Source organism: Fusarium coffeatum, assembly GCF_003316985.1.
Source record: "Fusarium coffeatum strain FIESC_28 chromosome Unknown BRIP53273_contig_107, whole genome shotgun sequence".
Taxonomy (NCBI): Eukaryota; Fungi; Ascomycota; class Sordariomycetes; order Hypocreales; family Nectriaceae; genus Fusarium; species Fusarium coffeatum.
The window spans coordinates 199361-218203 of record NW_022157900.1 but is presented as its reverse complement, the minus strand read 5'-3'; the positions used below and the strand labels follow the sequence as shown (position 1 = coordinate 218203).

Below are 18843 nucleotides of genomic sequence, written 5' to 3'. Positions count from 1 at the left end.
TGTAAATTGATACGAATCCACCGTTCGTGGCTGAGTGCTTGCTCCCATATAAGACATCTTATCTCTCTAGGAAATCGACGAAACTGGTGGAAGTCAAGGCATGGCTGAGGAGCAGGATTGAAGATGTCCAAGTGGCGTTGAGAAGTCATGGGAAGGAGGAAAGTTGCGATGTTTATCTCAAGCAGATAGAATGTTTGCTTCAACTGGCAAAAGCTCAGTTCTTATACCTTTGTCGTCAAACCTTGAGAAGTCAAACTCAGGTCTTGCAGCCCTCACTTCAGTTTGAGTTAGGTTATAGCTAGGTTACACCGCAGTATTACTGTTGACTTTAATTGGCTATGTCCAGGACTGAGGGTCAAGGTACGATAGTAGAGGCGACGTCGTAACTCTGCAGCGTGGGAAGTAGACGAGATCAAAATTCCTAATGATAAATGATAAAATTAGAAGAATCGTAACATGGCCTTAGGTAAAGAAGGTAAGGCGTCTAAAATATAGTCTAAAATACTCTTAAGTCATCAAAATATTTTATCTCTGTATCAAGGCCAAGGCTCCCCCTTATAACACCCCACACAAGCCAGAGTTATAATTGTCAGTCATGCTGATTGTATATTTGGGAGAAGTCTTAACAGTGAATCATAAGTGTCAAAACTCAATTATATGAAGCACGTATAACTATATACAGAAGGTCTTGATTAGGACGCGATAGTGCATCTGCTTCACTTGCGGTCTGGCTTCTGAATGGGTGGACATGTATTGAGTAAGGTTAGGATTTTTTTATTCTCCTCTATGATTTACTCTCAGTGGTTTTCTGAATGCACTACCCTCTCCCAAACGTGTAATCAGTGCATCAACGACAAACACAACTCTGGGGGATGTTTGTTCATGTCACGAAACCTATGCTTATCCTCCCCGAAGCTGCGCGACCTCTTCTTACCTGGCTTTACTCCCAAGCTCTTCAAAGGAAACAGCCAGAATCCAATTGCCTGCTGAGGTACTTCATCAAGATGTTGGTCGTAATTGCCATAGTTCGGGGGTAACTTCCTGCCCCTGGATCTCTCATAGTCTTCGTTGGTTTGCTTCAAGTATTGCAATTTTGACTCAAACGCCTCTTCATCCTTTCGTAGCCATTCAGCAGCAGCAACCCTGTCAGTTCCATGCGGTAAGCCATCCTGCCAACCTCGACTGCATAGGCCCATTCGATAATCAACCTCGTGGTTGTGTGTGACGTCGAGCTCAGTGAGTAGCTCTTCGAACTCGCTGAATCCTACCCTTGCATCGTATTCCCCAGTGTATACACTCATCAAATGTTCCTCCTCAAGCCGAGGATCGTACTGAAGACGTTCGAAAGCGACGGTATTCCCGTTGAGAGGACAAGCACGGTGTGCTGAGCTGCTGCGCCATTGGGTCGGAGATGAGTAATATTCACCAGTCCAAGTTCGTGGTACCATATCTTCCATTATGACGAAACGCTCTACCTTTGACAGAGCCTGCTTGACAAGTTGCCTGCTTGTCCCTGGCTCCCCCGTCACCTCGATTGCCCCTAGTACCGAGGTTCTAATGTTCACCGCGAGGTTAACAAGGCCAACACAACGAGGATCTAGATCCAAGATGTCACGAGCAAGGTACCCGATCCTATACATGGTAGAGACGCTTAATGTATCCAGCTCCGGGCAGAGGTAGAGGATGCCTTTCTCCCCATCCTCTCCAGGATGGCCACCATGTGTTGATTGGAGGAAGTATCGACAGGGCAGTTGAACTCGATAGAAGCGCAAAGCAACACGTCGTGACTCGCGTGTGGTGCGAAATAGCTTGCTGATTTTCGTGTTAATGTGCACATAAATATCATAGTCCGGTTGTGGTTCATCCTCCATGTCGCTGTCCCAGAAGCCTTGTTCCAAATGAACGCGAACCCATCGCTCGTGACTGAGCGCTTGTTCCCAGACGAGACATCGAATCTCTGCTGGGAATCGAGAGAACTGGTGAAAGTTGGCGCATGGTTTGGGAGCTGGGTTGAAGATTTCCAGGTATCGTTGAGAAGACATGATGTCTGGGGATAAACAGAAAAGGTTGCGATGTTTGATGTTTGTGTTGGATAGAGAAAATATTTGCTTTGACTGGAAAAGCTCAGCTTTTATGTCTCTCGTCAAACTTGGAAGTCAAACTTGGATCCCATAGCTCTTGCATCCAACAAAGTCTATTGACAAAAAGGTTTGGGTCAGCCTAATGCTTAGGGTGCTAGAAATAAACTTGCCTAAGGGCAGGCACAAAGTGGTTAAATCATTTCGTCTCTTATGTTCTCGGCTGTGACTTCATGATGTCAAGATCTGTAGCAGTGTTTTGCTGTTGTTTAGCATACGATGCGACTGTTTGCCTGGTTTGGAGGCGTAGAGGTGAGTAATGAAGACGACATCGCAAGCTGCAGTAGAGATGCCATAATAGCCAACGTTAGCCGCGCACTTACATCTACAGACCACATCCAACATTGACCATCATGAATCAATTATTCTTGAATTTCCAAGGAGACTGTCGCTACACAGATGTAAAGTAAAAGAGAAGCCGCCCAAACCGACCAGCAGAATCGCTCATCCATTCCCCAAACCAAGTACGCCATCCCATAACGCCATCGTAAAAAACATGTTGACCTCTTTTTGGTCACTACCACATCGTGGCCGTAGCGCATCTCGAAACAACCATTTTTCATGCGTTGCGGTACATGCATAAGTGATCGTCAAACGTCGGCCGCATCCTCTAACTATTGGCCAGCGTATCGCGCGGCGTCACGCCCATGGCTTGGCGTAGCGACGGTGTTAGTGAGTCTGTCGAGTTTCGATTCGTCCGTTGCCAATTTCCATCAGTAGTCGTAGGCGCAGGCGCATGTTTTCCCTCCTGGTACGTCGGCGGTGGTGCAGTAGGCAATCTTGGTTTGATAGGGCCGAGGCCATAGTCGTCGAGTTCTTGCACGCCTTTGATGTCTTCGAGTTTATCGAGACGTTGTTTGCGACGGTGGAAGACACATAGAAGTGCTATGATACCGCCTACAGCGACGAGACTAAAGAGTCAGTTTGCGCCAAGAAAAAGAGGCAGGGGAAGTACCTTGCTATGAGAAGAACGACAAGTATTTCGCCTGTTGACAGACCGGGTTTCTCGCAGGTATTTGATTGCATGTCATTGCGACAAGTTTCCTTGGCTTCGCGGGGGAGGACTCGAGTAATGTGCCATCTCTCGGCAGCAACGGGGTCGAGAATCATAGTGAAGCGACAAAATAAGAATTAATAGTTAAGAAGCAGCAAAGCGATGTATAACAAATTTGATTCAGTTGTAACAAAACAAGTCAAGTTCCAAGTTTGCAAAAGAATGGAGCAAAACATAGGAAGGAAAAAGGGAGGGCATGTGAAGGGTAGGAGAGAATGATTAATAAAAAGCCACGATAATTGCCCTGCGCCTGCGTTCAATGACATGCAATGCTTCAGTGGTGGTCCAGGGACTGTTCAAGCCTGGACCACCAAAATGCTCCATGTTTCAGAAGGTCAGCCCCTGGTGAATGGCCCTCGTGACGGCTCATGGATCCTCCGATAACAAACCAGGGGTCCTGTCAACGAAATTGATTCCGGGTCCATGGAAGACCGAGATACGAAGTTCTGGAATCTAGATGGGTCTCTGTCGCATCATGTTACGCGTTCCTGCATCTTACTCTGAAGGTTTGATCACCCACAAGGAATTGTTTTTCTGCTACTCTATGATACAAATCTCGCGATGCTTCACCATGCGAAAGAACAGGCCATAAGGAATTGCTCAAACTGAAACTACCCATTCCATTTCTCAAACATTAGCAATCTACCAAAATAACTTTCCTTTTGCGCAACATGTCCCTTAAAAGTGTTAGTCCCCCTTATTTGTGGGGAGACTTAGTTAATTAATTACCCCTGTTCCCCAGATTAAAGGGCCTTTGCTATGACCGGGATAACGGCGATCACCTGAATTGACAGCAAAAGCAAAAGAAGAAACAGACGGACGTCGCGTGCTTGGCTAAGATACTTGGCTTCGATTAGCGGGAGGAGAGACGGGATCAGATCGACAACGTCAACGTTTGCCAAGAGAAGGGATGGGAGTCGCATGGCTGGCATGGATAAACGCCGACAAGGAAATTGCATGGCATCAAGGGCGGTTTATTGGAGTATCCGATTATCCGGACATATGTGAGTGATTTACATTAACATCATAGATTCATTTATAGACGTTTAATTATATAAGCGAGATAATACGAGCGCTGACTGAAGAGAACTCGGAGGGTAACCTCAATTGCATCAAACAATTCATAAATATTAATGAAGCCCGTGCCGTTTATCCGTACACAACTTCGTATTATATGCCGACAGCCCAAGGATGGCTTACAGATGTGCGGCTCGGTGTCTACACCAATCAACCAATAACCACTCAAGCCAAGCAACAACTTATAAACATCATGATCTCAAGAAACATCACTCAGACCATTGTACTCCGTAACTCATGCATAAGGAACAACTTTAGACCGGCATGACATAATTGTCATCCGCCAACATCACACCATGAACCTTGAAGGCATGGCATCTCCGCATTCGCACTGAGGGAATAACTTCATTATCAAACCTCATCACCATGTCCTACTCTTTGACAAAACAGCTTCTCGCCTCAGACGAGCAAGCTTACAAGAAAGCAACCCAGTCAGAATTCCTCCGTCTGGCAGGCAATGGCAAAGCTTCAAAAGACATCCTAGGCCGCTGGCTCGCAAATGACCGTCTCTACATCCACAGCTACTGTCGCGGTCTCGGTCGTCTGCTCAGTTTTCTCCAGTATCCTGATACAGTACAGCAGAATGTAAAGCCCGACTCTGCAACACAACTTCTGGATTGGATTGTCGCTGCTCTTGTGAATATCCGCCGAGAGGAAAAGTTCTTTATCAACACGGCTTTCGAGTACGGTATCAACATCAACCTCGAAACCAAGGACGGAAAGGTTCAGTCAAGTACCAAACTCGAAGGTCTTCGTCGTTGGGAAGCTCTGTACGCCTCTGTAGCGCCTAACGAAAAGGATGTGCTTCCTTGGCTTGAAGCTGCTGTGATCTATTGGGGAACGGAAAAGTGCTATTTGGATGCTTGGTCGTGGGCAAAGGCGCAGCTTGATGATAGTGATGGAACCAATGATGCTGATGGTGGAGCTGTGAGGAAGGAGTTCATTAACAATTGGACTTGTAAGGAGTTTGTTGACTTTGTGGATGACCTGGGAAAGATCATTGATGATGCTGTTGCAAAGGTTGTTGAGAAGGGTGAGGATAAGGAGAAGCTGTTTAAGAGGGTTCAAGGGAAGTGGCATGATGTTTTGGAGGCAGAGGAGGCTTTCTGGCCAGCTGTTTAAACGAATCCACAGCTAAGCATTCATAGTCAACCCAAGTGAGCTTCAATGTCACTTCACCTCCATACAGGTCATCAAAGGGTATCCGTCAAATTGAGATCTAAACTTTTCCCCAACGCCGTACAATGCAAACACACGCTTAAAACTGCACCCGTCTCTTTCGTCCAGTATACTTGGACGTCGACTTGACAATCTTTCCCTTACGCTCCATCTGCTCCTTCTTCTTGACGATCCAAGCCTTGCTACCCTTGGACATATTCGGAGCATGAGTCTTGATAGACCGTCTAGCATCCTCAACATCAACTCCATCCATACCATCAACAACACCAGTAATATCACCACCCTTCTTGGTCAAATCGCCTCCGCCGACGGTGAGGACGAGGTACAGCTTCTGGTTCTTGGTGCCGGGATCGTCTTCGAGCATACCGGCGCCGAAACCGGCTTTCACGGCCGCTTGGGTGATCATTTGTCGCTGGTCGTCGTTTTTGGGATAGAATTGGCAGACTGCGCGACCGCCGCGCTTGAGAGAGGCGTAGAGACCGTTGAAGAAGCGAGTCAGGCGACCGACGGGGGATGTGTCGCTTGTTTCAGCACTGCAGAGCCATTGAATAGCAGAGATACTAATCGCCGCATCAAAAGTACCCGCTCGGAAAGGAACGCCCTGTCCAATATCTGCCAGCATCAAATCACCCTCCACATCTCTCTGCAGCGCAATATCCAGCATCGAAGGTGAAACGTCCATTCCAATCCAAGTGTGAGGGCCGCCATCTTCAGGTTCGACAGAAGACAAGATTTCGCCGGAAAGACCGCTACCGCAGCCGATGTCGAGAATGAGGGATGGGGACTTGAGATCGAGAAGTTCGAGGGCTCGTCTTGTCATTGAGGCTTGAATGTTCTGGATTCGAGAACTTGTTGTGTACTTTCGTGCTTCGGTATCGTCATAGTGGACGTCGGCCGCGCTGTTTGTGTGAGTTTGAGGGGCATGGCGGGGTTGGAGGGACATACAGGGTATCCTCAGGACGAGACATGGTGAATAATGTGTCGCAACTTCAACTTTAGGTGTTTCCGATTCGAATAACAGCGTGCAACAAAACGAATGGGTCAAGAAGCCTGCAGCGCACCTTATCGCCGATATTCTTGGTAGAAATTTCTTGGGTATCGATAAGACTTCTCGATGGTGGGGTAACGGCCCGGAGTTACTACACCTCCGAAATCGATGAAAAATGATTGGCAAAAACGTGTCCCTTTTCTGCCTCCTTTCTGAAACCTGAATACTTACGTATCTCCCCTCCCTGGGAAACCTCTCTCTCCCAACATGTGAGCCTTTGACGATCAGTTGCTTGCACAAACACAGCAACCATGTGGATTTTACCTCTTGTCGGCTACGTAGGAACCCTCCTGGGTTTCTGCTTTTTGACTCTCGCTATTGCATCAGGTCTTTATTACTTGTCGGAACTCGTCGAGGAGCATAGCGTCATTGCGAAGCGATTCCTTACGCGTCTCATCTACAGCGTCATTGTGGTTCAGTTGATTCTTTGGCTGGTTGATGGATTCCCTTTCTGGGCTACTATCTTGACGATTGTATCCCATGTTGTCTATCTGGGGAATATGCGACGCTTTCCTTTTGTGAAGCTGACAGATCCTTTGTTCCTGGCATCTTGTGGTATGTCGATCTCTTTAGAGGCACGAACTCTGTCTAACAAGCGCAGTTCTTGTCCTGGTCAACCACTACGTATGGTTCCGACACTTTTCCGATGCCCAATCGCGCGCGTACCAGCGAACCTCGTTCTACGACAAGGCGGATGTTCCTAGCTTTGCGCAAATCGCGTCGTACTTTGGTCTTTGCGTGTGGCTTGTACCATTTGCGCTTTTCGTCAGTTTGTCTGCTGGCGATAATGTCCTTCCTACCATGGGAACAGAGCCTGTTCATGGGCTCGATGGAAGAGGCAAGCCTCAGGGCATGATCAAAGCTCTTGTTGGTCAAATTCAGGGAGCGCTTGGTCAGATTTTCGGGTCGAATGCGTCGCCTGGTCTTGCTCGGCCGTAAAGGTTGAGTTGTGGATTGAAACATTCACGAGGGCTGCATGACGAGCCGAAATGCTCGTCTACTGTACGGACTACGACCTGGGTAAGCTTTGACATTTCTTTTACTACACTCCCTCCCAAATGATGACTTAAAAACTTCACGCTAGATTGTATTTGAAAAACTTTTATGATTTTTTTATAAGTTTCCTGATATACCCTCTCATTCACAATATGTTCTCATGTCTTGATATGTTCAAGTTGCTGACCATACACAGACCAAGATGACCCTTCAGAGTTCAACATGTCTCAGAGTCATCGACGCATCATGCACAGCATGTATTGCTCCCATGGCCTCTCCTGCATTCGCATTGCTTGGCTCAGGATGGGCTGTATATTAAGGCTTCGTCTTATTGGCATCGCTTGGGTCGGGGTGGGCTGTCCAATCAGATCGTACTAGCTCATGTTGGCTACCCAGGGGGTAAATGAAGACTCTTTCGATTGAGAGATGGTCGTGTGTCACTGTGTCATGTCAGTATATATCGGACGTTCGTGCGAGCAGTCACGGGGCAATACCTCTTGGGTCTCGGACAGGAACCCTACTCGGCACTTCCCTGAGCAGCAGGGTTTTGGGAAGCAGTGTATGGGCTTGTGTTGGACGTGGTCTGAGTCTGCGTGCTAGATACAGGAATCGAACTACGAAGATAGAAAGGCATATCCTTCGTGCTCTCCCGCAACCATCGTTCCATCTGTGGTGAAAGTGTATTGCTCTGGTGTATAGAGTCTTGTCCAGGAGGGACCTGGGTATCACGCGAGTCGGCCATGATGAGGAAGAAGAAGAAGCAGAAGAACAAGAACAAGGGATTGATGGGGTGTTGAGTGCTTGTTGATGAATAGGATGTAGTGTCTGAAGAAGGGATGAATGCTTGGTACTGAGTATGAAGCAATGTCTTTGAGGCCCCGGGGCCCAGCTCCTTTTATGTCCATCATTGGAATCAGTTCTCTTGGAGAGTACGCGGCAGCATGCTGGTTGGGGTGGTTTACAAGTAAGTATTGCAGCGTCTGACATTTTGATAGCAAAAAGTGTTCAATTTATGAGATACTCCCTCAAATTCGATGTGCCTTCGGGAGTAAAAACGCCACAGGTTAGTTTGGGCGCGAAGTGGTTCCTGAAGTAATGGTTCGCCCGGAGTCGCGGACCATAGCGAACCACGCGACCACCCAAGGTCTCCCACGAGTTTCAGGGAAAGGCAGTCAAGTAAAGAGACCTGCGTTAATACACGTCATTGAAGGCCGTTTACGTACGGCTGGCACATTATATATTTGCCTATCTATTACCATTATCTACCACCACGGACGGATATCACAGGGTGCATGCTTGTGGCTGGAGTTCTCATTGATATAGTGAGTAAGAGCCAGGAACTTTAAACCATGCGGATCAATTAGGGCGGAAAGAAAGACTCCAGAAAGACCATGTAATAAGAGTATGGTATTATCACCACCCTGTATTTGTGATCTCATGGGTTGGGTCGACGGGTACCTCACTAAATACATAGGACGCTGTGATCGCGTGGAGCTAGACTTCTTTAGCTACAATTGAGTAATTAGTGATGAAGCTTGAAGCCAGCGTTCCCGCTCTGTCCGTCCCGCGCCGGGCTCCTCGAAGGGTCACATCTTGAAATTACCTACTGCTACCTTTTTGCAGAAGAAATAAGGCGGCCGCATACATCTGTCTAGCCACATCAACCTTCCTTTGTGTGGGGTGTAGGGCGGGGTGCGTTACGAAGAAAGAAGCTTGTCATTACCCTTCACCGCCACATTACCTTTTCTGAGCCTCATTTTGTTGAAGTTAGAACTGTGGCATCCTTGTCTCTCAAAAATACCAAGCCTCTGCCAAGCCCTTTGATGTCCACTGGGAGATGTGGGTAAACTGAGTGTAGCAGGACTCGGCCATTTCGGCATCAGTTGAAGGTTGACTATGCACACGCCCTGCCCTTCTCCCCTTTGCGCGTTCCTACAGTAGAGGAAGCTCGCTCGAGGCGAAAACATGCCCTCCACCGGTCTCGATATGTCATTGGTCACTCTCGAAGTTGGCTATTGCTCAATTGACATGTTGGCGATGCTTCTAATGCCAGAACCTAGGTTCCGAATAGACGACAGTTCCGTATTGTGTACTAGTTGCTGAATATAACCCTCATGCCTTGATCACATATACTACTAGAGTTTTGGGATTGGAAATAAAACCTTTGTGAATTACACAACCCCCAGGTCGCCAGTCCGATTTGCCTGCACCTGCTGTACAACAATGAACGATACACTACGCACGCTACCCCTTTCCCTGGTATACCTACCCTTTAAAGAGTGCTACTGATCTAATTAATTGGTATGTTTCCTCTGAGAGTGTCCCAAAAGAGCTTAAAACGAATAGCATCTTACTTGTTTACAATACATCGTTAGCTCCATGAGAGTTCCATGAGCAAAAGAAGGCGACAACAGTCCAACTTGTTTGGCTGTTGTCCTAGATGACCATAACGCATCGGCAGGTTGAGCGCTCAACTCTGTCAATATGAATGCGCTGACATGGAGGTCAAGCGACTGTTGTCGAGGCAAGAATAGAACGAACCAATCCCTTCACAACTAGACTGCGACACCTTGTCATGGGTCCTATATGCAGCTCAATGTTATTCATATAGCCGAAACTCGACACGGAAATCTGACACATCTCTATCTTGACTCAAGCAAGATGTGACATGATCGACGAAGCCTCGACGGCTGCGGCTGAATTGTAATGCGGGTGCCTCACGGTGATGCGGGCGCCTTTTGCTATGGGCTGCCATCCATATCGCAACATGCGGGTTCCTTACTAGCTGGACCACCCTCGAGCACAATAAGCGACCATCAAGGCACCAAATTATAAGAGATTAATGACTTTCTACAAACCATGCTTAGCCCGAAACGATAGACAACTCACAAACATTGAGCCCGTAATTCCCCTTCGATTCAACCCGGAAACAAGGCTTTGTCATCGACACACCAAACCCGATACGAAGTCAGTGTACTTTTTCTAGAAGTATACTTGTTTACGCACGTGCTCTCAATCTTCGTGCGTAAATAGTCATCCTTTCTGGCGTTAGATGGGATCAGGGTTTTGCAACTAATATCCATATCCTAACAATTGTATGGAATGAGGTTGGAGTGGGAAAACATCCCTCGGATGCTAGCCATTGTTCTATGGATGAAAGAATCCCTTTCTCAAGAACGTTGCTTCATTCAGCTCTGAACTAGGCAACTCTGATCTAATTCACTGGTAGCAGTCAAACTCAATTTTGCATACCGTGCGGTTAAGTGATGCTTGTCGAGATAATGATGTTGTCGTTGACGTCAAGCAATTAAGCTTAGGTGAGAGGTAGTCTGCGAGATCTGCAGGGCTGTCCATATCCCTGTCTTATCCCCAGAAGTTGAGCTGCCGTTCCGTCGCCAGCCCGGGTAGCGCTAACTGACTGAGAGGCCTGCCCTAGCTGGCTCCTTAGCTTCAGCCAGGGACTAGGATTGTATCTGTCAAATATTTGTTGAAAAAACAAGTATCTTGTTCCTTGGTCTGTGTTTCCTCTCAATGGATCACTTCGCATCTATCGTTCCGGTACTACTTACAATGTATCAATCTTGAGCATAATCCTCGGTTTGTACTGAGTACTCATACAAACCCAAGGTCCTTACAGACACTAGTTCAAGCGGATACAAGTACATAACGTTCGAAAATGATCTGAGACAATGTTCGGCAATCGAACGCCTTTTGCACAAACGAGAACGAAACGTCCATGCCAAAGTGGCACGCAGAGGGCGGAAATAATCGTGCAGGCAGTCGCATGGATAACCGCTGAGTAAAAACAAAGCTAGCAGGCCGGGGTGGAGTTTGAGATGAACTCAATAAGATTCGAAACGTATTGTATGCTTCTATTTGGGGGCTCGGCGATCAATCAGTAGTGCCTTGTACAGCGGCTTGGGGGTTGTGGCGTCCGCCAAGATCTGCAGGCACCTGGAAACAACAACCACCGCCATCAAACAAATTACAACCTGCATTAGCATCGAGTGATGCGTCAAAGATGATATGATTGTGGATGACAACACTTCTTAAGCATCGCGTCCTTCCTTGGCTTATGCTCGGGGAAGGCCTGAGCGCGACCTCTTACGGACACAGTGATGATATCGAACCAGGACGTTCCCTGCAAACACCTTATCGCGTCCCCGGCTTGTTGGAGGAGCTCCTTACAAGGCGACAACTATCTACATAAGTACAGTCAACGAATTTGGACCTATACATATACGGAAATGAGGCAACACTTAAGGCAAAGGCTAAGCATGCGGCTCGAGGCACCGTAACTCACCGACTATACTCACGGCCAGATAGTGAACCTCTCCAAGGACATGGGTACAAGACTCTTGCAACTGCATTGTTCGCGGCGTTCCCGATATATCTCATATTGAGCTTGCGGCAATGTTGGTCTGACATATCGCGTGCATGGTACAATAACAGTGAAGTCCAAAAGAGATAAATGGTCACTTGCTGTCGACCTAAGCCTCTATCTCTTCACACCATCCCCATACCGGTACGGGGCCGGTATGGAGATGGCATATCCAGTTTGTGAGAGTGCAGCGTACTGGTGGAGGAGGCTTATTGAGGGTGGTGTCGCTGACACTCGAGTCTTTTAGTAGTGCCAGGATGCCCAGAGAAATCCTGAAGTTCATAGATGACTAGTCGGATATGTTAAACATCAGTATCGCATTGTCAGGTGTAGTATGGTCTTGAGATAGTCAACTCAGCGGTGTCAGACCTAGCGGCCATTGGAACCCACCACACTTTTCACACTTAATCTTTCCCCATCCAAAATGTCTTCTCTTGGCTGATCAAGCACATTTCTTTTTATCACCTTCTCGTATACAGCTGTCTGGAATCCAAGCTTGTTCAACTTTGAGCCTGTGTGCCCCACGCATACGCATAGTTGTCTCCTGTCTTGGGGCTCACTCGTTCTATCATCCGAACTAGTGGAGGAGAGAACAACGTAGCGTGGCTCGGCTGTTCCGACTTTCAGCTCAAGAAAGGGAGGCAGCCATGGAAGCTTCATTGCTTATATGTCATTACATCATCATGCTATGAAGGCATGGTTAGTCAAACTGAATGCGCCTTGCATCATTGTGGCAGAGTCTAGTGGTCTAGATCTAGCGACTAGTACGTCGCTGTTCACGGATTATAGTAGAAGACACAGCTGCAACGTCCGTGTCGAGTCAATGTCTGTCTACGACGGGAAACTGGGGAATGAGGTTGAGATCAAGTTGATCGATTGTACCACCAGTTAGTGATGAGACTGCTGGGATCAAGCCATTAGCCTGTAGCGTACAATCAGGATACACGGATGGAGACGTGTTTTTCAAGGAAATTGCTTGAAACGGTGCGCTTCTAGCAAATGTGCGTAGTTTACGGATACTTTGGCAGATATTATTACAACTTGAAGTGGAATGACAAGCAAGGTTGACTTGAGCTGAAAGCTCCACTGATCTACAACTTGGCGGATCCTGCAGAGAATGGGGGATAGGATTACGGCACAAAGGCAACGACAATCACCGTTTCATTGCCCAGATAGTGGCGTTGAGACATTAACGGCTCGATGTATGCATACGTTCCTGACTTGGGCACTCTCCCTGGTGCCCGTAGTCAAAACTCCTGGGTAATCATTGGTCATCCTCAATGGCCCGGCAGTTGACAAACACAACTGCCGCTCAGATTATGTTGTATTAGAGTTGTGGTCCAAGCGAATATGGACTGCAGGCTATCCGGGGTGTTTTGGAGGGTCCATGACTTACCTAGGATCGCAAACTGCACTGCGTCGGTGATCTGGAGTCTGGTCTGCCGAGACTTGGCTAAGGAATAAACGATATAGGTACCATATTTTGCTGCACTGGCCTCGTGCAACTGATGGATCGAGGATACATGGCGAGAAAAGAGGACTAAGAAAGCGAGAAGAAGGCAACGGATGGGTAAGGCCACTTTTCTGGACCTCCTTGGCTATTGTAATTGATAGGCACTTATGACACGCTATTGGATTGAGCTCAGGTCAAGTGACTAGTTGTCGAGGTAGATCGGGAATAGAGTCACCCAATCCGGCTCCAGACAGATCGTATCGGTCCACATGGATATGCATGTTAAGATTACTCAGGCTAGTAAATCTGACAAGACAAAATAAACTTTGGCTATTTTCTAGAAAAAGAAAGGAAAAAGATCAAGATTGTATTTAATGATCGTCAAAGCGCAAAGTGGCTTGCTGGATATGCGGCCACATGGATCCTGCAGGCACCTTGTCACAAAATACGCCCGCCTTACCAGCCGCCAGCTCATCCATCTGCAAGTGAAGGGAAGGTTAAAGCCAAGCGAGCTCAATTACATCTTACAATCTACAATCGATCTCGTGTTGTTGAGCCTCATTTGCCTTACATGACCATATTAAGATTCCAGTTGGCTCAATTTCTCAGCATCTGGGTCGAGCTCATGACGATAACAAGCAGCATATCTCTGATGACTGGCCGATTACTCTTGTATCAGGATCTTAGAGGCAAAAGTAACTTTCGGACAGTCAAACATTCTTCAAATTGGAACTCGACTTCACTGCAGTCGGTCTCGTTGAACTGCTCCCGTCGCAAATGGAGGCATCTATCCGTGGAACTACCACATAGATATGAAACACGACTGGGAAATTTTGAGATCCTCTTTAAACCGTTATCGAGTATACAGTAGTCTCATGAGTCATTTTACACCTTACTAAAAACAAGATAGAGGGTGGATATATCCCAGTGTCTGACTGGGTCTCCTGGTCAACTGTCTGTTCACTGAGTTGCAACATAGTTATCATAGAGAGCAGCACCACAGGGGAGGTTACACATATCACTGAAATCACATTTGAGTACACGGTAGTGTTGTTATCTACTTTTTGCCTTTATAAAATAAGATGGTGGGCAGATATATCCTAGTGTCTGGGTCTTTTGATTGACTATTTAATTATTGACCGCACTGAGTTGGTAACATAGTTAAACGAACGTTTATCGCAAGTGTATAAGGACTTTGCTCACGAGCTCTCAGTCTCAATAAATCCTAACTGAACATGAACACGTTTTTTAAACCTTCGTGTGTAAGCCGTTGTCCTTGCCAACGTCGGATCCAATATCTCCCACAGTGGGATCACTCTTGCAACACCGCCCATCTTGCTGATGATTGCCATTTTACGCTTATGGCAGGATTTGAGAAGTGAAATATGTTTCGGTTGGCCAATTATTCTTTCAAGAGGGACCTGATCTGTGTCTGTTCGTCGTATAGCTGCATGATATACCTCGTACAGCAAGGCCCCGCTCTCATGGCTTCGTTTGTAACATCGTGTCGCCTTTATCATTGCATGGCTTTTATCTTCGCGTCGCTGTTCTTCGGTCCGGGTGGGCTGTATTCTAAGATCATCCTGGTTCATGTTGACCACCAATGGATAGCACGAAGACCATTTCGTTTGAGCAACACATGTTTTACTGTGCATCATGTCACTATGGGTCGCATACGGAGCAATTGGTCGTAGGGCAATACATACCCTCCCAGGTCTCAGACAACGCCTATTTGGCGCTCCCCTGAGTAGCTGGGTTTTGTGAAGCAGTGGATGGGCTTGAGTTGGTGGTCTGAGTCTGCGTGCTAGGTATAGGGATTGAACTTGGAAGATACCACGGCATCTCCTTCTTACTCTCCCGTAACCATCGTTCTATCTGAGGCGAAAGTGTATTGCTCTGAGCTACAGAAGCTTGTCCTTTCGGGACTTGAGCATCGTGCGTATCGGACATGGTGAATTGAATCACCAAGAGAATAAATAAGCAAGAAAGGGGGTCAAGTAAGAACAATCAAGTACTATACGAAGAAGAAGAAAGGGCATGACCTTCAATGAGTTGGGCAAGGGATTGCGCAAGAAGTTGATTGCCGTCTGCTTGAGATGAGCTTTCCATTCAAACACAAAACATAGGGAACGCCAATATTTATACTTGAATCAACCACTTCAGCAAGGGCAGCCATATCAGAAAGGCGACCCATGCGAATGATTGACCACCTCCAGCGAGTCCTTGCTGCTGAGGCTAGCATTACAGCTCATAGGTGTGGCAGGGCTGTGGCAGCTCATTGAGGCGGCAGAGATATGGACGTAGAGAGAATGGGCAGCCCTCATGGGGAAAGAAAAACATAAGACTCTACCCCACCAAATTTTGATGGTACAGTACCTCTGCGAGTCTTGTATTTTATTAGACCGCATTAAGAGAAGTGCACGGGATGATGTGATGAGGTTTCGGCCGAGCTCTGTTTACGTATTGAAAGTTGACGACAAACCCCCAGGGTACAAGTACGGCCCCGTGGTTCCGTACCGCACTGAGCCGAGAGATGAATACATATGACCTGGCATGAGCACGCTAGACCGGGCTGGTACTGTAGGGTGGGTGTGGCACTGCAGATAGGATGTCTCATTAAGGCATCCATCTAGTTTATGATTTACTGTCGCATTTTGGTGCTAATTCTTATCGAGGGGAATGATTCTATGCATTCGAGTTTGGAGCGTTCGCTAACAGATTGAAGAAACAACCGCCGTTATTCAGAGCTCATTTACAGTCCTGATACACTCTGTTGTTGGTCGTGTCATGCTATGTTCTAGTGCAGATGTACAGTTGGATAGATTTTATAATCGCAATTAACTTACCGCCGCGTTGATACAATCCTTGCAAGATATGATCGACGAGCGAGTGCCCCTACAGACCATCTAGAAACAGACCAGAAGCGCGGCCCGGGATCCGTCACCAGCTATGAAGTCTACCGAACTGACGGTTCCAAGCGGGGGTAGACGTTTGGCTTCCAAGCCCTGTCAAATTATTTAGACCGTCATGGCTTGAATCTTGTTTTGCTTGCCTCGAGATCGAGTAACCTGCTGAATTGGTGCCTCCCCGGCTAGCCAACGGGTACCTACCTACGCAGATAAAGACACATTTGACATAAGGTTTAAGGCACAGTGACTCGTGACTCTAACAATGAATAATCTCAAAGCCAAGCTTACAAAATAGCTTCTCAACAAAACCTCAGTTTCTTTGGGTATTGCAAGATCACAAGACTATTGTTTCATCCCACGACTAAGTGCCTATTTGAAGGCAAGATGTTCACTCAGAAGCCTTGTTGCGGGCGCCTTCATAACCACCACTCTCGTCTTATGATGACGCCCTCAATGTCACATTTTCTCTTCCCGACGGCTCAATTGAGCTGCATTTCTGAGCATTTCTGAAAAGCAACTACTAGAAGGATAAAGATGCATGAGGTGGGTAAGGCTGTGTTGGCACAGCTTTGCCCAATACCTTGATTTGTATGTACAAAGCAGAAAAATACAACATCATGGGAAAGTGATCATGGTGTCGCTGATGGTGTCCCTGGCAATGACAGGCATGTCAGGGGCATCCCCTGGCTGGATTCGGCTCATGGTGAGATTGTAACACATCCTTGTGGCTGAGCATCGGCTCTGGTTCCCGAGCTGTACGTATCAAATGGTCGAGGCCAGCGACAAAAACAGAATCAACCGATCACGTGTGCGCGCAGTCACAGCTTGACAGCCAAATCTCAGTCCTAGATGAGCCTCACTTTCTGCTGACCCCGATCACGTGTTCGGGGATATCGCTAAAAGAGTCCCTCTGAGTAATGAAATCACACATCCAGCCGGTCATGACATGTCCGATAAGCTTCCCCGCATGACGATTACCGGCATCTTCGCGTTGTCAAAGCCGAGATACGCACCTACTATCAAGAGCATGCGGGGGAGGCGGGCAGGTTTCATGTTTTGGCGTGTACCCCATCCTTTATTCCTCCACCCGTGCAGCCAGCTTCGGAAAAAGACCACAAGGCGTAAGGTAATTCTAAACATGGGCATTTTCCAACCGTCGATTTCCATACCTTGGCAATAATTACAGCAGGGTTGATTAAAGAGTATGCGCCTATCTTCCTAACTCCAATCAAGAGAGAGCCGTTGACTCGACAGCTCATCCACCTCACAGAAGAGCGCTACATGTAATTTCCCGCCGCTCAGATCAACACTTCACATCCTGTCGCCACTGGAGGTTGAAACGAAACCTCTTTACACCGCTCTATAGTCCTTCAAAGTTGTGAGGCATGCTATCATCCTCTTACGTGGCCATGAGGCAAATCCAATTGCATCAAAGAGATTAGGCGGTTACCTCTTTTCACAGTCAATTCTGCAGCTAGTCAAGGTACATCACTACAATATAGTCCGACTTGTGGAGCTCACTATCCGTCGAGAACACTCGGAATGCAACGCATCTGCATTTGCAGGAACTCGCAGACTGAGAGTTGAGTCTGAGAGGCCCTAGGAACATCATTGCAGTTGATTCACGAAATAATCTACCCCCACGTTATTGACAAACCCTAGCACGATATAACTGACGTCAACACACGTGAGCGCCTATTCATGTTACACGGATCTAGAAACAGACGAGAAGCGCGGTATTGCCGGACCACATCTTGTTATCTTTCCCTCATTTAGTATGATCTACAAGCTACAGTAGCAATTGTCGCCAATCAATCGACGGGGAGATAAAGCACGAGACTCAAGCAGGTACTATACCACCAGAATGGCTCTCGTATTACTACCCCAGTCCTATCTTTTCTCTGCCGCGGCAGCCGACAGGCAGAGACCGTTTTCTAGACCCCATTAGGCTCCGTTAAATTCGTTGGGCACCGTTTGAGTGGGCTCTGATGGATCCGGGGTCGTATTCAGACCTAGGCAGGTACAGCGCCAAATTTGGATCGAAGCAGGTAGGTGCCGAAGGGATGGGCGGGACGGGAGTAAGGTTGTCTTTTGCATATTGCCTCCTAATGTGATCATGGATGCCAAGATCCGTGAGTAAATGCCAAGAACTCGGCAAGGCGTCACGGGCATCGTCTTGTGGAAACGGCTCTCTACGCGCTGCACAAGCTGGCATCCTTGCGTAAGATCCTCTATTTTGTATCAATCGAGTAAACAAAGCCAGTGCTAGGGTAGTATCACAAGTCCAGCATCTTGTAGTTGGTGTCTCATAAATGTGATGGTAAATAAGGCGTCCGCAAAACCATTCCGTATAAACGCTGTTTCGAAGGGTAGACAGGATAATCACAAGTAAAAGCAAGAATAGTGAGTGAGAATGGGGAGGTATTCAGACCTTTACTGCGTTGGAGGCCATGATAGATGGCCAAGATGATATCACAACTCACAATTGCTTCGTTCTAGAACCATGGGCGACACGTACTCTTTGTACTCTTTGTTTACAAGTTGCTTTCACTCTTTACAAAAGATACCTATCGACAACAATCTCGTCGAGATCCCCACCTTGGCCTCT

At 47.3% G+C, this 18843-nt stretch overlaps 5 protein-coding genes across 5 annotated transcripts; 2 read left to right on the top strand and 3 right to left on the bottom strand.

Annotated features, from left to right (window-relative positions):
* Nucleotides 1-839: 839 nt before the first annotated feature.
* Nucleotides 840-2042, bottom strand: FIESC28_04975 (uncharacterized protein; the record flags this gene model as incomplete). The annotated part of the gene is made up of 1 exon (XM_031159122.1): nt 840-2042. The coding sequence occupies one exon, from the start codon at nt 2040-2042 to the stop codon at nt 840-842; it is 1203 nt and encodes a 400-aa protein (XP_031016887.1).
* Nucleotides 2043-2748: 706 nt separating this feature from the next.
* On the bottom strand, nt 2749-3248 carry FIESC28_04974 (uncharacterized protein; the record flags this gene model as incomplete). Its single annotated transcript, XM_031159121.1, has 2 exons — nt 2749-3049; nt 3094-3248. 2 exons carry the CDS (start codon nt 3246-3248, stop codon nt 2749-2751), a joined length of 456 nt encoding a protein of 151 aa, XP_031016886.1.
* A 1387-nt stretch (nt 3249-4635) lies between these two features.
* FIESC28_04973 (uncharacterized protein) lies at nt 4636-5391 on the top strand (the record flags this gene model as incomplete). Its single annotated transcript, XM_031159120.1, has 1 exon — nt 4636-5391. One exon carries the CDS (start codon nt 4636-4638, stop codon nt 5389-5391), a length of 756 nt encoding a protein of 251 aa, XP_031016885.1.
* Nucleotides 5392-5527: 136 nt separating this feature from the next.
* On the bottom strand, nt 5528-6416 carry FIESC28_04972 (uncharacterized protein; the record flags this gene model as incomplete). The annotated part of the gene is made up of 2 exons (XM_031159119.1): nt 5528-6347; nt 6394-6416. 2 exons carry the CDS (start codon nt 6414-6416, stop codon nt 5528-5530), a joined length of 843 nt encoding a protein of 280 aa, XP_031016884.1.
* Nucleotides 6417-6747: 331 nt separating this feature from the next.
* FIESC28_04971 (uncharacterized protein) lies at nt 6748-7435 on the top strand (the record flags this gene model as incomplete). The annotated part of the gene is made up of 2 exons (XM_031159118.1): nt 6748-7051; nt 7098-7435. The coding sequence occupies 2 exons, from the start codon at nt 6748-6750 to the stop codon at nt 7433-7435; spliced, it is 642 nt and encodes a 213-aa protein (XP_031016883.1).
* Nucleotides 7436-18843: the final 11408 nt, after the last annotated feature.